The sequence below is a fragment of the Stegodyphus dumicola genome, chromosome 6 (assembly GCF_044657685.1).
Source record: "Stegodyphus dumicola isolate Sdum_Otavi_A_Nest chromosome 6, ASM4465768v1".
NCBI lineage: Eukaryota > Metazoa > Arthropoda > Arachnida > Araneae > Eresidae > Stegodyphus > Stegodyphus dumicola.
Genome location: NC_140773.1, coordinates 221,499,335 through 221,517,113, shown reverse-complemented (window position 1 = coordinate 221,517,113; position 17,779 = coordinate 221,499,335). Strand labels below are relative to the sequence as shown.

General features: G+C 31.3%; 2 protein-coding genes across 9 annotated transcripts in view; both read left to right on the top strand.

Annotated features, from left to right (window-relative positions):
• The window catches only part of LOC118195845 (sodium channel protein para-like), a 401,580-nt gene that overhangs the window by 202,652 nt on the left and 181,149 nt on the right, over positions 1–17,779 (top strand). The window lies entirely within an intron of this gene.
• Positions 2,852–12,757, top strand: LOC118195854 (uncharacterized). The gene has a single exon (XM_085819563.1). It carries the CDS (start codon positions 3,154–3,156, stop codon positions 4,387–4,389), a length of 1,236 nt encoding a protein of 411 aa, XP_085675689.1. The 5' UTR covers positions 2,852–3,153; the 3' UTR covers positions 4,390–12,757.

Here is a 17,779-nt window from a genome sequence, read left to right as displayed (position 1 = left end):
ACGCCATGAAATTCAAGGCAGCCCAGCAAGCCACTTGTAGAGACCGCAACCCAATCAGAGCTGCTCTAGTCCAAAAGACACCTCATCAGGATCCCGGATTTCTGATGTCCTTAAAGAGCTTCTCGTACATAGCAGCCGTACAGGAGATCACTTCAGAAAAATGAAGACCTTGCAGAGACTTCGAGAGCATTTCTACTGTATAAGGTATTTCTCTCGCCTTATTTGCATGCCTTCGTGGTGTGGTAGTCTCCACGCTCAACGCGTAATTTTGAGGTCCGTGGTTCGATTCCCGGCGAAGGCGTTGCAAATTTTTCATTTCTCCTGCTTTCAAAAAATACCTAATGTTTCTACAGTGGCGCCTGAACTAAAAGGGTGTTATATGAGGATTCTCCTCAGCCAGGATTTGGCGATTGGATTGCCTAAAAACCCCAGTTGCCCTTTAAAAGGTATTTCTCCCAGCTTCTTGGCATGTCTTCGTGGTGTGGTGGTCTGCACGCTCAGCACGTAATTGAGATGTTCGTGGTTCGATTCTCGGGGAAGGCTTTGCATATTTTTCATCTTTCCTTCTCCAAAAAAATAGATAGATCCAAAGATCATCTACCCCTCTTCCGTTCCCATTAACTCTTGAGGACTTATTGTTCCATGCTATATACCAGGGCTTAATTTCTAAAATTAGAAGTGCCGGAGCCCTATGGAAGACTGTGAGGAAGGAAAGAAAAAAAAATAATTAAAATAGCTAATACTTAAATAATAAATTTAAATTAATATTAATTATTTTGATCAAATAACTAATTTAATTAATTAAATAAAAAATGTAAAGATAAAGAGAAATTTAATAAATTATTAAATTAATTTTTACTAGTTAAATAGAAAAACAATGTATCGGACCTCGTCTTATTTGAGGCACTGTCCGGAATACATGCTAAGAAGCAGCTCAGCCAATCTCCGTCTGAGTTTTAAGCCCTGATTATACATGAAATGTATTATTCCAAGGGATGACAAGTATCAGTCTTTTTTTGCAACACACCAAGGAAAAAAAGATAAAACGATTAAAGCTCCACTAAGGAGAATAGTGAGAATTCTAGAAAGAGTATGAGAGTATGGAAAAAAATTTAACTGAAAAGTGTAGCTTTGAAAAGGAGTCTGTGTGAAATTACAGTCACCTTGGGATGGTCCATATACAGTCCTAAACAGACTAAAAGACGTCGTGGTTCGGATCCGTAAGTCATTGAACTCTTAGCCTAAAGTCGGGGATTACGACAGGTTAGCTCCTTACTGTGGCCATAGTACGTAATGTGTATAATTATAAATAGTATAAGACCATGATCCTTTTTGTTTCTAAATTTGTATTTGATTAGTGTGTGTGTGATTATGGCAAAGCCTCGAGGGCTATCTGCCTAAGAGGAGGGATGCCTTCGTGGAGGACTTTCTAAGGGAAACTGGCTCGTATACACGTTACACATGGGGAAAACCACGAAAACGCCCATGCAGCCAGCCCGTTCGCGGGATTCGAAACTCGGACCGAACTACCAGTGTTCAGAGATTTTACCGCTCGGCCGCTGGTGGGCTGTATTTGATTAGATTTGTATTTAGAGTTTGATTTGTTTTAAGTTACTTATTGCAATTATTGTTCTGCCCAGGATGTGCAGTCTTTGTAAAGGGAGCGCAGTGTATTTATTTAGCTGTTTTTAGTAGAATTGTAATTAAAATTGTTTTAATTCCCCGAGCAATGCAGCGCGTAACGAGTCTCAAGAGAAACTTAATCCGAAAATGTAAAAGTACAGGAGAAGGCTCATTTAATAAATAGATATCTGGTAATTTATATTTAAATTGAATAAATGCAATTGTGTGTTAGCTGTAACTGCAAGTCTTCTCTTTTGCTTTCCAGAAACCTCGAGAAAATAATACTTACCAGAATGTTCTCGTGCATGATTAAAAATCTTTAAAAAGCCGGAGAAAAACATCTCATTTCAGTTGTCTTAGTGAGCTTTGTTGTTTACTTAGCTGCAGTAAATTTCGAGATCGGATTAGCTTTCTCTGCACTTTGAATTGTGTTCTATTTAACGTTTTGGTACTTTAAAATATAACTGTTGGGTTATATTGTGATATTTTATGAATATCTGTGAGGAAAAATTTCAGCATTTTGTTTTATTTCTTGTAATAAGAATAAATATTATTAAATTTTCATGAGACTTGTGCATTGTTTTTCAATCTCTTACGAACCCGTACGCACGCAACAATATGAACAATGTGTATATTTTTTTGCTTAGATGACATGCAAAAATGTTTTTTATGCATCAGTGCAGCCTTACGAATGTGGCAATGTATAGCAAGTGAGAATTTCATAATAAATTTCGATGTTTTGCTTAGGTTTCTTTCATAACGGAACTGCCGAAAGGCCTTTTATTTTTTCTTATAGATTTTCCCTCTTAATGTAGAAATTGATGCTCTTGGCATACATAATACAATGAGTCGAAGCAGTATTGGGAAATTTAAATTTGGTATCATGTAAGAAATTTAGCGTCAAAAAATTGTTTTTTAATCATAATTACCTAATTACACTTTTCATTCAGAGAGCATCTTCCTAACCACATTTTCCTCAATTTTAAAATTACACAGTAAATTATAAACAAACTCTTTCGTTTGTGATACATCTTCGCGATCACTCTTCTTGAAACAATTTTCCCCCTCTGAGCTTATGACCTCGCCCTATTCCAGAAATAGGTTGGGCAACTATGACGTAGTAGACGCAACGCGTGGGCTAACAGCCAATCCTCTTTCTCACTACAGAAGCGTCAATGCAACGTCATAGCTTCATGGGGAAAAAGAGAGTGAGCTCGGCGTCTTGGTCCTTTCTGGCTGAGCTGGCTTTGATTACGAGATGTTGCAAAGAATTGATTCATAATTATTAAATGAGTGCTGTTTCTGAAGTTTTGCTTATATTTTAATTTGATATGTCAATAGCGGAAATGTGTTGTTGAAAAATGATACCTGAATTTATTGCCAAAATCGAAACGCAGGACTTTCAGTGATCGTTTCCTATTAATATAATCGTAACTGTAACTTTCATTTCTATCGATCGAAGTTTTTTTTTACAACAAACGTCATTGAAGTTTAGCTTGGATTTTGAAAAAGTGTGCTTTTCGTCTTACAATGGAATTGAATGCAGAAAGCATTTTAGATGCATTGAATGACTTCGAGAGAAAGCCCGTTGAAATACCTCCGATATTGGAAGAATATTTACAACGAATTGCACAGAATGGGGAAATAATATTTCCGTGGTGCAAACTAAAACCCTTATTGAAGAGGAAACTTGAACTGGTGCTTGATGAATTTTATGAAACATGCCCAGCAGAAGTATCATTACCTGTGCCAAATTTTGAAACATTTAATTTTGATAATTTAAAGAAAAGTATACTTCAGGCAGTTGATTCGTTTACGAGCGCGCCTTTTACAATTCAAAGACTGTGTGAACTAGTAACGAACCCCAAGAAACATTATAATCGTACTGATAAATACATGAGAGGCATAGAAAAGAATGTTTTAGTGGTTAGCACTATAGAACCTCGGGTAGGTGTCCAGGGTGATGGAAATAATGCAAATCTGAATCCAGTCGTGAATGGAATGATAAGTGATTCTCCTCGGGATGATAATGATTGCTTTAATGGCCACGAGAATTCTGATAATGTGTCGTCGTCGAACATAAATACTCCTCCTTGCCATGTATTACTAGAAAACTTTGCAAATGTATTTCCGTCTGCAGCATGTATTCCATCAGCATCAAATATTTGCATTAATAGGGAAATTGATAATAATTTTATGGCTAACTCAGAATGTGTTGAAACTCAAGAAGTTGAGTTTGAAAATAGTATGCAAGCTGAGCAGGCTGGGAAAGAAAATATTGAAGCTAAAGAAGAAGCAATGGAAGCTTCTAGTGAAGAAATGCAGACCACATCTGCAATAAATGAGGAAGTAACATCTGGTGTAGTGGTATCTTCTGAAAATTCAAATATCGAGAATGAATTTCCACCAGCAGAAGATAAACAGCCAAATAACGACGTACAATCAGAGGAGTCTTCTTCATCAATTAGCACAGATGACAAGAATGAAAAAGAAAAAAATGCAGGATCCTCAGGTTCTTGCACTGCAAATTCTGATAAAGAAGCTAACATGTCTAGCCAGTGCCAACAAGATGACACAGTTTCCCAAAGTGATGACAGTTCTCATGATGTAACCAAGATATCTCAAAGCGACGAAGTAAATTCAAATACTAGTCAAGGTGCCGACAATGAAGTTGACTCGGAAGTATCACAAAATATCTCAACTAGTGAGTCTTCTGAAAACTCTATGGAACTAGAATCTTCTAGTTCTAATGAACAGGCCATTTAACTGTGTTGTTGGTCATTGCTTCTTGTGCATCAGCTACTGGCTATTCGATGAATATTGCTCGTAGCAATCCATCATACAATATTTTAGTCTCATGATCAAGAGCGTTCTGGATAGATTTATTTTTTAATGCCTTGCAGGAAAAAGTGAGGTGACTTTTCTACCATTTAATGTAACATATTTTATTGTTTAAAACAGTTTTTTTGCCATTTCATCTGTCTGATTTTCAAAACTGATGTTGCAGTTTTTTTTATATCAAAAGTGAAATATAATTCAGACTGACGAGTACTTATTTAAAACTAAACACAATTTTTCTGTTTTCGAAAGTGAATGCTTTGTTTTAAAATATGCTTAATTTTTCATGGTATGAGTTTGATAATTTTTTTACAGGTATAAATTTTGAATGTTTAATGTATATCTGTAATTTTATTACCATATTTATTTGATTTAAAACCTGGAACTGCTCGAGATAAAATTTTTGAGCAAAACTTAAGAGGAGTAGCAGGAATTGGACACCACATCTCCAAAAATCAAGTGAAAAGTTGATTTCCATTTTGCCTAGTTTGGCTAGAATAAATTGTTCCAATAACGATTTGATTCATGTTTATATATGAGAAATGTTTGCTGTAATACTTAATTTATTCTTTATATCTCAGTTTTGATATTTTTGTTCAGATATAGAATTTATTTGCAAAATATTATTGATTTGAGTAGTTATATTGTGAAATATCGAAGGTTGCCAAAAATCGTAGACTATTACTGAATTATTAAAAAATATGGCTAGTTTTAATATTAAACAATATAATTTCATATTCATTTTAGAGAAATGACCATTAAGCAATTAAAATGCAAATATTATTTTAATATTTATACTGGATAAAATTGCATCAACTTAAACTACAGCAAAAGCATGCGTGTTAATATATGTGATGAGAACTGTAATTGAAATTTTTGAATTGAAAGAAATGTTTAAGTCTTGAATTTTCAGTGTATTATAAACATTTGCAAAATCAGTGTTCTTGTTGGGAGTAATTCTTTTTCTTCTATAACTTTTTGCCTTAACTGTCTTATGTTTTCCATTTACATTCAGAAAAAATGCAATTGTGAATAGTTGATCTCATTTAATCTGTATTTTTAAATTGGAGCTTAGTAAAGAGAGTAAATCGAATGAAAACATTTGATTGAGAAATTATTTGCCTTATCTTCTTTTCCCTCCCTCTGTGTTTTTTATTATATATGTATGTATATAGCTTTAGAATTTCACAACTTTAAAAAAAATTTTTTTTTTAATTTTGCTGAAATTTTTCTTTGTTTGCCTTTTGTGCTCTTAATATTCTGAAAACTGCAGCGTAAATATTGGACAGCTAATTGATTTTCAATGTGGCAGTTTAAGAAAACTAATGTTTCTGTGTGTAAGAAAAGTTTAAGAAAACTAATGTTATGTAAGGCAGTGAAAATGCGATTCTTAAGTATTGAGTGAATTTAATATAAAATTTATATTCGAAGAAGTTGTGCATTTGAGTAGCATATTTAATCATAGAATTGAAAGGCTGTAAAGAAAGAAGTAGTTTAAAATGGATTATTTTTAGGTATCTGGGGTGTACTGTTATCTTGTATATAGATTGCGCAAAATAAGTACAGTGTGTTGAGCAATAAAAAGTAAGGCTTTTGTGTCATGAATATGATGATGTTATTCTTTGTATCAGTATCATTACTTTGTGTATAAGAATCTTCGAATTTATGAAATTTTGATGCGAGAATCTGACAAATATATTTTTTTTTCAATAATTCTCATATAGCTTCTGGTACAATTCAAACACAATGTAAACAAATAAATGTTAAGTTATGTAGACATGGCAGCTCCCATGAATTGTTGCTTGCATTTTAAAAATTAATAATGACTAAGAACATTACAGTTTCCAAATGTAAATTGGGCTAAAATAAGTAACAGCACAGAAAGGTGCAAAAAGTTGGATGGCTTTGAAAACGAAATTCCTTCCATACCACTCACGTGATTGTTGTGGTTTTGCAATGTCATGTTACTGGTGCAATGTGATTTCATGCAAGAAGTAATTCTAATTATTTTTTGTAAATTTACATTTAATCTGCACACTACTAAATGAGAATTATTTATAATTTTATCTATTTGGTAAAAATAATGCTTCTAAAAGCAGTTCTGTGTTAAATGAGCACTATGAAAGTTGTTCTAAAGCTACTTTCTGCGTCATGGCCCATGGTCTAACGTGACATGAAACTAAACTACATTACGCTACGTACTATAACATATATACATTACATTGTATGCATATAGGATTTATTTGGGAAATTTTTTAGGAAATACTAAAACTCTTTTGCTCTCAGCTGGCTGAGTACAGTGCTATTAACTATATTTGTAATAAAGGCAACCATTTTCTATGCCTGGTGTGAGAAAAACACGTAACAGTAATTATCCTGTCGAATCAGGTAGTGTCTTAAAAGATGAAATTATATGGTCAGCCCATAAAACGCAGTTTGATTTTAAACACATTTTGAAGCAAGAAAACTGGGTTGATCTTTACTTTATGGTAACTTGGCGATTTTTTGGCAACTAACTTTCCTACAGCAACCCTCTATTTTTTTTCCCCACCGCCATTTTGTCTTCACGAAGTAAAGACATGTTTCTTTTCTTTTTATCTCCTGAACACTTCTTCCAACAATCTACTAGCCGAATTACACTTATGCTAGAAATTTTATCAAACAAAACTGCTTAATCATGACAAATATTCACTGCAAAATTAGGAAAAACTGCACAATACCATCCTCCTTATGCATTTTTCAAAATAACACATACACATAAACCATGTACACGCCGACTTATTTTTACATAAAAAAACATCCCAGAATTGCACAAAAATGGCATTGCTCACAACTCTTCACTATATCCATGTACACTGCTTTTTTCTCATAAATTACAAAAATTTCACGAAAATACATGACAATTTTCTCAATCTTTAAACCCGGTAAAAAGAACGTATATGAAATTACCTGATCGCGAAAAAGTATTTACCCTTTACAAATATGAACATTTCCACATATAAAATAAATAAAATATCCAAAAACTTTTACCTCTAAATCATCTATTACATTATACACGTCACCAACGAATTCATACCGCAAGCATTACAAATACTTAATATCAAATATTTAAATTATTTCCATGCACGTTTACTTCAACTAAAACGTATACCAAATTCCTACAAACATAAAATTCACAAAATCATTATCATTTAATTAAAATATGACTAAACCATGTACACGTCGACTTATTTTTACTTAAAAAAAATCCCAGAATTGCACAAAAATGGCATTGCGCACACTCTTCACTATATCCATGTACACTGCTTTTTTCTCATAAATTAAAAAAATTTCACGAAAATACATGACAATTTTCTCAATCTTTAAACCCGGTAAAAAGAACATATATGAAATTACATGATCGCGAAAAAGTATTTACCCTTTACAAATATCAACATTTCCACATATAAAATAAATGGAATATCCAAAAACTGCCCAAAAACTTTTACCTCTAAATCATCTATTACATTATACACGTCACCAACGAATTCATACCGCAAGCATTACAAATACTTAATATCAAATATTTAAATTATTTCCATGCACGTTTATTTCAACTTAAACGTATACCAAATTCCTACAAACATAAAATTCACAAAATAACTATTATTTCATTAAAATATAATTAAATTCAAAAACACTACTTAAAATATAAATGAGCACATACATTAAATTAATAAAAATTACCTTACAATCCTAATTACTTTAAACTAAATCATTGCTAATAACAATTTTCCCAATAATACCAAATTCCTTTCCACCTTACATTTATAACAATGCATAAAAATAATATCCTCAAATAATTAAAAATACTAACTTACCTAATCTTCTTCAGAATCTTGATTACGTGGCGGATACACTTTTCTTCCTTCTGTTTCAGAATCTTTAAAATCATACTTATCTTTCAAAGCAAGATACCAGGTAAAATAAATAACATAATAAAACATCTTTATTTCTCTCTCGCACAACCTTAAAAAACACTTATTACTATCCTTTTCAATACCACTAAATACCCATTTCGAATTCACTTTAGTTACGGCCATGGGATCCAAAAATTCACAAACCTTATTTCACACAACACAGAATAAAGCCAAATACAAAATTGCCAGATTTTTTCCCGATTAAAGAACAGTAATTCGTCCATTAATATCACATGACATATCCCATGATCTCTCATTTCCCTCACACAAAATAATGCGTAATCAGAACTGAATACTACTCACATTCTTAACAAAGTCTAACTAACCTAATCTTCTTCCGAATCTTCCTTACATGGTGGATACACTTTTATTATGGATTCAATAAAATTACTGAACGATTTTTTTTCGAATTTGATAGAATTTAATAAAAGAAAAATTCTCTTTATCACATCTACAATTCACTTTAGACAGCGCCATACAATCCCAAAATTATTCAACCCTACTTCACACAACACACAATGAAGCTTAATACAAAATAATATACATCCACAGATACTTGTCCAAATTCCCCCCCTTTTCCGATTAAAGAACCGTAATTCGTCCATTAATATCACATGACATATCCCATGATCTCTCATTTCCCCCACACAAAATAATGCGTAATCGGAACTGAGTACTGCTCACATTATTACCAAAGTCCCAGGTAGTAACCTTTATCGCCTCCAAAATGTCGCCAAACTACCAGTTACCATATTGTAAAGATCAACCGAAAACTGTATCTTATGAGCTGGGAAATACGCTATTTAATTTTGTTTAATATAAGGTACATTGCTAAGTTTATGCCCACAATACTGTGTACATTAACTATTAATTTTATTTTCATTATATTTAAAATTAATTTTATAAAAGTTTTCGCTTCGAACTTTCTCCATGTCAAAATGCAAGAAATTAAAAAATAAAATTACCCAAAGAACATAAAATTTAGAAAATTCAATTAAATGGGAATATATTTTGTATCAGAATTGAATTACAAATAGTTCTTTAACTTGAATAGTGTATTATAAAGTGATTTTGGAGTTCCAATGAAATGTCGCCGAGTGGTGTGAAAACCTGTCTTTTAAGATTTCAAGGTTGTGGTAGGTATGTTATTTAAATAATGCAGAAGGAGGGCAATGGACTTCGTTTGAAGGACTTTTAACAAAATGTTTGTTATATTTCTGAATTTTTTATTGGAATACACTTAAATATAATCACTACAAAATTGAGAAAAATACATTATTTTTTGAAATTTCTGCAAAACATCAACCAACATCTTAATCAACATCAACCGTCACTGATGATAAAATCATAATTTTGACTTTATGGTAATATATATATATTAACCATAAGCTTACAGTAAATTAGAATAGTTGGAAAATATTAATTCACTAGTATAGTCAACACAAAACTTTTTTTTAACTATGTACACTATTGAAGGAAACCATTTAATGTTTTCAGATTAACATTACGTGACTTATCTATACAACTTTTGAGATTGCCAAATGATAATGAGAAATTACATAGTAAAAATATTTTGCCCAATTTTCCAGACACATTAAAATGCATAAAATTTTTTAATTAAAAAAGCAAAAAGCTTTAATTTGTCCTTTAAACTTCGACTTCCGGTTTGTCGTCTGTCAGGAAAACTGGTCTATCTTCACTTCTAATCAACATATCGAGAAAAGAAAAATTGTTTTTGATAGCAAAGAATGTGTGTTTTAAAAATGTTAAATAAAACGAAATTGAAATTTTTAGCCAAATTTGCGCTTTTAAAGTAGGTTGGTTACCTTTCTACATAGTTCACTAATGCATAACTTTAATAACATAGTTCCTTGAAGTAATGCCTGAAGGAAGTTATTTTTTGCAGTATACTGTACACATATGTGGTTTTTAATTCATTGTAGTGTCTAGAATTAGTGATTTTTATAAAAAGTAAAGATGTTGCAATTATTCATTGCCATATAAATATCATTAAAAATATTTTGGCCGAGTTAAGGTACTTGAAACAACACATGCATTTCTAAGACCTATTATGTTTAGGAAAATACAATTATTTCTTTTGGTAAATATGTTGTATTTGTATTATAATTTTTCACAATTTGTGAAAGTGAAGATGAAGGTATAGACATGATTTATTTCATCGACCAGTTTGAGTGTTAATTGAATTGCATATGCTTTGCACCAGCATAGGTTATCTTAAATTATGACTTAATTTAATTTAATGCTTGCTTTCATAACCTTGAGATTGTAGTGATGGATTCAGGTAACTGGAATACTAAAAAAAGTATTTTAAAGAGCATGACAATGTAGATTAGGTAGAAATAATTATCATGGCATGTTAAAAGTGGGTAAAGTTCTCAGTTACCTCACCATATTCACTCATTTTCGCATAATCCATCGGCAGAACTGTACATAGCATTTTACATTTACCTTTTTTGACAAATGTGAGAATTTTAAATCCTCATAATTTTTATATAAGCACATGAAAATTAATTAAAATTGTTTAAAGTACATTATTGCTACTAGGTAACTTATTAAATTTAGTTCATTATGAAAGTTTGAGAATTTTTTCAGAAGATAGTATCATTACTAACATAATTTCTTATCAAATTTATTTAATAAATAGTATCTATGTAGAATTTTTGTCTCATAAATATACAATATTTATTTAATTTCAAGTGGCATTTTAAAGAAATTTGTATTTTTCAATGTAATTTGTAATTTATATAATATGCATTTGTTAATTTCAAGACATTTTTTATTCAGATTGCATGAGCATACAATTAAGATCTGAAGTTAGAAAACTTTTTTATATAATTGATAGTTTCCAATATAGCCATACTAGAACTTTGCAAATAAACTGGCATTTTGACCTCTTGTGGCTGAGTGAATAAATCACTCAATAAATTGCTTACTGGTTTTAAAACCCCTTAATTTTTTGAATATAACTTTGTATATTATATGCCAGATTTTCAAGATCTTTGAGATTAAGCATGTAAGTCGGAAATTATATGCTGTTAAGTTATAATTTTAAATAATATATGCCAACCGGAAAATACTGTCCTCTGAAATTTTTCTGAAATATTTTTCAATACAATTATTTACTGTTATGTAAATCCGTTAGATACGTATTGTATTAGAGTGATACTTTCTGACTATTCACATTTTCCTAAAATGTATACATGAGGGAATGCATTACATCACCAAAATAGGCAATCTATGTGTTCTTGTGCGCAGCAGACAAGTACCGATTTCCATCGAAAGCCACATATGTTGATGAAAATCTTCAGATTTGATAAACGTTACTTTTTTTTTTTTTTTGTTCCATTGAGTGAATTTTTGTTTTTTATCTTATAAGGAATGGTAATGGCACTTTGGAATTTGTCGGCTGATGAAAAAGAAAGTGTTGTATTTCTTCAGAAATATGCATTTTGCCTTACAGTAGGAAATGCACAAATTTGCATTTCTTTTCAATGCAGATTTGCATTTAATGAAGTTTTGAATTTTATGTTATCAAAATTTTTGCACCGATGCCAAATTAGTGCAATTCTCTGACTTTTTTAAAGCAAAAACAGATCTCTGTGGAAAGAACTGACATTGTGCACAATACCAATTTGTAAGCATTTTTTTTTTTTTTTTTTTTTAATTTAGTATATTATCTCTGTTTTGGCGCCACACAGAGGAAACAATGTCCCGTGGAGGACAAGTTGTACGCATTGCCGAGTTTCTGCAATTCACAGATGGTTTTTAACCTGGAACAGATCTCTGTATACGTGAAAAATGTTTTATTTTGGATGGTCCTTGCATTCTTAATTTTTTTAAATGGTTACTGTTTTAAGTAATTCCTAGTATGCTGCAATTTGAAAAATGGGTGTTGTCTTTTTGCATCTTGGCTTGCAAAAAATTTGTTGCCAGTGGTTGGTGAGTTTTCTGTTTGGGGGGAGGGGATACGAATAATCAGAAGGTACCAGAATTTCAATTGAACATCAACTGTTTAGTTAAACTGCTGTTAAAAGTATTTTTTTAAACATATATTTGTTTTTCCCTATGTATAATAGAGCTTGAAACTTTTTCTCTTGGCTGTTTGTTTGTCTGAAAAAGTTCATTAATTTATCGTGTAACTTATTTAATTTTATTCATTGTCCTGGATGTAGCATGATTCGCATTTTGATGTAAATATATATGGCAAATGTGTAGAGGCAGTTTATTTTATTTCATGTCATTATAATTGTTTATTATAAAAACACTGAGTATCATGTATTTTTGTGAATTTATGAGAATAAATGGATATCAAGTGATTTCGTTCATGCTTATTTAACGTGGGTTCAACTTTCTTACATCATTTATAAAATGTATTTTATGTATGCTAAATACATTTACGTATTAGAAACTATTGTGTTTTTGATACAGTTTTGCTGTAGGATACTATAAAATTTTAATAGGCAATATTATGTCTTGACCATTAATTTTGTTTTTGTCAATAATTTTAGTTCATTGGTTATTAATATCTGTGAAGTTTTTCTAGTTTCATCAATAAAATTTTAATGAACGAACTTGTATTTAATCTTTAAATGTTTTTGAGGGTATCTGATTAAATTAGAATTCTATATCTGAGGTGTTAATAGTTAAAATATAAAAGGGAGAGAGAATTCCACCATTTTAAAACAGTATAAATTGTATCATGCATTTATGACATTTTAAGTCCTTGTAGATTGTTTTTGGTGGGTGGAGAAGTGTTGAGGTATAAATTCTATATGCATCCTTGCAGATGCTTAATAAGATAAAGCACAATAAGGCAGAATTTTGTATGTTCTTTAACAAGGGCAGTTCTCCACCCCTCCCCATTTAGCTGCTTTCACTTTTTGTATGCTTTTTTTTTTGCCTGTTATCTATCTTAATTCCTTCCATGAAGTTTAATGAAGATAGATTGTAGGGACTGGGAATACCTGTAGATAGCTAATTATCCTTGCAAATTCTAGTGGCCTTAAGATTTCCCCTTTCCATTTCTGTTTAGAGATTTGTGTACTAAGTGAGGATTCTGGCCATTTTGCTTCTGTTGGAGTTTTTCTTGGAGTAAGTGGTTTCTAAAGCCAGATACTTAGATAAGTTTTTGTTAGGATGCCCCTTTAATTAAAGTCAGTGCAGCAGACAATTCGCAAAGTTTTTTTAATTACTGCTCTGTTTTATTATCTGTATACTTTTCTTTTTACTTCAAAGCTCTTATGCAGTTATCCAGGTTGCTTGATCTGTTGAAGCCCTTTAAAAACTAATATGCTGTTGATTAATTTAAATGCTTAATTTTTTTCTTTCTTTTCATAGAATAATACAAGAAAGTAAAATAATATAGTATTACACTTTTTAAATAGTTAATCGTAAGGTAATAAGCATTTACACTTTATTTAATTTAATTATATGACAGACAGATACATGTCACTAAATATATTATTCAACATGTATATTGGTTTAACATATCAATTTGGCTAAGATATAACTTTTCTGACTGAGAGTTAATTAACTGAGAGCAGTCAAAGTACCTATTAGTTATTAAACTCATTTTTTAATGCAGTTGATTATTGCATTCAAATTTCCAGGATCCAAAGCAAATGTACAGTGTGTTTCAGCAACTTTCAGCAGAGATAGAGTACCCCTAGACAAGGGAAAATCATCTAGCAATGCATAGTCTGAAGTACTTTCCTGGAGCAGTAGTTAATTTTGCATATCATTTCAGCTCTTATGAGTTATAACAGCAGAAATGATTTGCAGAGTTATTGCAATTATTTTGTTTGTCGATGGCATGAGAATGAATCTGAATCAGTTATCACATACATAGTTACATGTACTTACAATATACAAAATGTAGTTAAATAATATTCGATAAATATAGTTGCTGTTATAAAAGGTTTATAGCAAAATATTGATATTTTTACAAAAAATTATATTTTTGAGCTTTTTGCACAAGCAATAAAAAATTTGAAATTACTGATTGAAACTTTTTCATGTTCCTCATGTTCCAAGATTTGCATTAGGACCTACAGCATTTTGATCATAATAAGCTTAGTAATTTTAAAAAATTCATGAAAAAAATCAAAATTTCATCATTTTTCAAAACTTTTAGTGCATGAACAGAAAATATAATTTTTATCTGAAATTTCTTTTTCTTAGCTAGGTGATAGGCATCTTTTTCTGAGTATAACTAAAAAAAAAATATTTTTTCAGACATTCGTGGTGTAATGATAGCACATTCGCGGTGTATTCATGAGGTCCAGGATTGAAACCTGGCGAGGGCATTGCACATTTTTCATGTACCCCTGTTTCCAAAGTATATAAAATATTTTCTCCCTCCTTTCTGCATACCTTCCTGCTGTAATGGTAGCGCACACTGCGCGTATTCGACAGTTCCAAGTTCGAGTCCCGATGAGGACATTTCATAGTTTTCAAGTTTCTTACTTTAAAAAATGATCCTAATAACTCTACATGCTTGAAAAAAGATTGCAGTATTTTCACAACCATGCTATATTGGATATATATTTACAAAGTTAGCCATAATATATCACTTTCACAAGATATTTTATATGTCTGAGTAGTAATTCCTCACCAGTGGCTGAAGTCTACTGCATGTAAATAGTTTGTCCTAGGTTTAAACCTAGGGTGAAATAACATTTGTTTTTTTCATTCACCTAGGTTCAAACCTAGGACTGCGTGGTTGGTTTTCGTGGTTTCCCATGTCATATGTAAATATGAGCCAGCACCATATGAAAATCTTCCACGAAAGCATTCCTCCACCTAAACATATTTTCTTTGCTATATTCTAATAATCTATAACCATTAAATGGTAATTATTAATATTGTAATTTATTAGCATTTTTTTACTCATAACTGAATAACAATGTTAAACTAATAAAAAGGATTTAATTTTAGGTTTGACTTATTGAAATAACGGCAAAGCACACTGGGTGATAGGCATCTTTTTTATCTATCTGCCTAAGGGAAGACATGCTTTTGTGGGGGACTTTCTAGGGGAAACTGACTTGTATACGTTATATATGGGAAAAACCATGCAACCAGCCCCTTCGCCTGTATTCGAACCCAGATTGGAACTACCAATGTTCAGCGATCAAATCAAATCTGCATCAAAATCCTTAGCGGTTAAGGATTTTGATGCAGTATATTAAAATTCTGGTTGATATGTGCAAAAAATTTATATTAATTCAAAGGAAGAAACATATTTTCGTCTTATCACGGGCTATTAAGACACAGTTTACATTTTTGTCAATTTATGCTTGATCTTTGATAATTTGCCATTAATAGATCTAAAACTTGTATTTGGTTACTAGGTATAAAAATGGAGAGTTATTCACATAAACATTGAATAAAATTTAGTGTAACAGGTCTTATATTAGTTTATTTCATTTATTTAGTATTAAATTAAAAAAAGAGAAAAAATATTGAGAAATACTAGACTATAAATACATTTAGATAAGTTTTTGCATGTAAAATTTAATTTTTTTACGAAGTTTAAGATAAAATTCACAAAAAATTCCTATTTTCATATTTACTGAATTTTTATTATTTATGAAATATGCGTATTTTCATATTTTGTAAATTAATAGGGTTGTACCATCTTTTACACTTTTCAAAATTGTTTTATGATTAAAACTTTTCAGGATATGTTGAAATTTCTATCTAAATTTTATTTTGTGTATCAGATGAAAAATTGCTTATACTTCTTTAAAGAAGTAAATATTGCTAAGAAATTATTTGTCTTTGTCATTTCAAATTTCAAAACTGACTTGAAAGTGGTGATTAACCACAGTGATAATGCTGCAGAAGTCCACCAGCGGCCAAGCGGTAAAAAGTCACTGAACACTGGTAGTTCGGTCCGAGGTTCAAATTACACGAACTGGCTGGCTGCATAGGCGTTTTAGTGATTTCTTTCATGTTTAGTGTGTATACGAGCCAGTTTCCCTAGAAAGTCTTCCACGAAGGCATCATGCCTCATAGGCAGATAGCTCTTGAGGCTTTGCCATAATCGTATAAACCAAACCAAAAACAATTAAAAAAAATATTCCAATATGATGAGTATGAAATCAGTTATTATTACAGTCAAAAGTCTTTAATCCGGACTCGTCAGAACTTCGGCGATTCCGGATTATAGATAATCAGTTTAAATCTGATAAGATGGCATGCGGAAATTATAAAATTTAAAATATTAAACCGTAATTTATGAAATAAAGAGCAATTATGATCTAAAAAGTATCAAAATTTACAAAAAAAAAAGCTTTATAGTTATTTATTTACTTTATTAAACATTTCTTTCAACGTGCGCATGCGTAAAGCATACATTACGTATAGTCGAAATTAGAAAATTGCAACCAGAAAACTATTTGATGTGTATTCGTGATATTTATAATGACGAGGAATTTGATTTAAACCATATCAAAGACGGAGTACATCGAGATGAAATACTACATTTAGTAAGGAATTATAAGCCGAATAAAATAAAAATATCTGCCCTGAAGATAAGGATAGTGCTGACAGATCAACTTCCAGTTCATTGTGCGCCATGTCGTCCCCCCCCCCGCAGAGCAGCGTGAAATTGATAAACATATTTCGGAATGATTAGAGAATCAAAGGATATGCCTTTATCCATTTTTTGCAGCAATTCCACTTTTTGTTTGATGGACGTCGAAACATGTTTTCGCTTTGTAGATCCTTTGATAGCTCCAGAATCGGATATTCTTTTTGACATAATCGAATGTTCAAGCTTACTTTTATAAATTGCTCTAACAGTCTGCAAAAAATAATAAGCCTTATCCAATTAGAAGATTATGGAACAACGCAATCTGCAACATTAACTGAAATTGATAATTAGATAATTTTAGCTTAGCTTATACTGTCCGTTATACATTAAACGCGCATGCGTTGGCGCATTATGCATATAATTGGTATTATGTGCATGCGTTAACGCATTATGCGTTGACGCATGCGCAGAAAGTTTGTAGCTTTGAGGTCCGGATTATAGATCATTCCGGATTAAAGACTTTTGACTGTATATGTTTAGGAATACGGAAATATCCTTTTCTTAATAAAATCTTTATATATGCTCACATTTGATCAGCAGTATTATTTATAGAGGAAACTTCTGTGCCAACCATCGGCAACTTTTTTGGGCTGAGGGTTAAAATCAACCAAAACATATTCGAGTCAGTGGTATTTGCATTTTAAGTCTTTTTTGCTGAATAATAACATTTTTATTGAAAAAATAATTACAATACAATATGCTTTTACCTTTAAACATAAAATTAAATTTCTAATTGTTA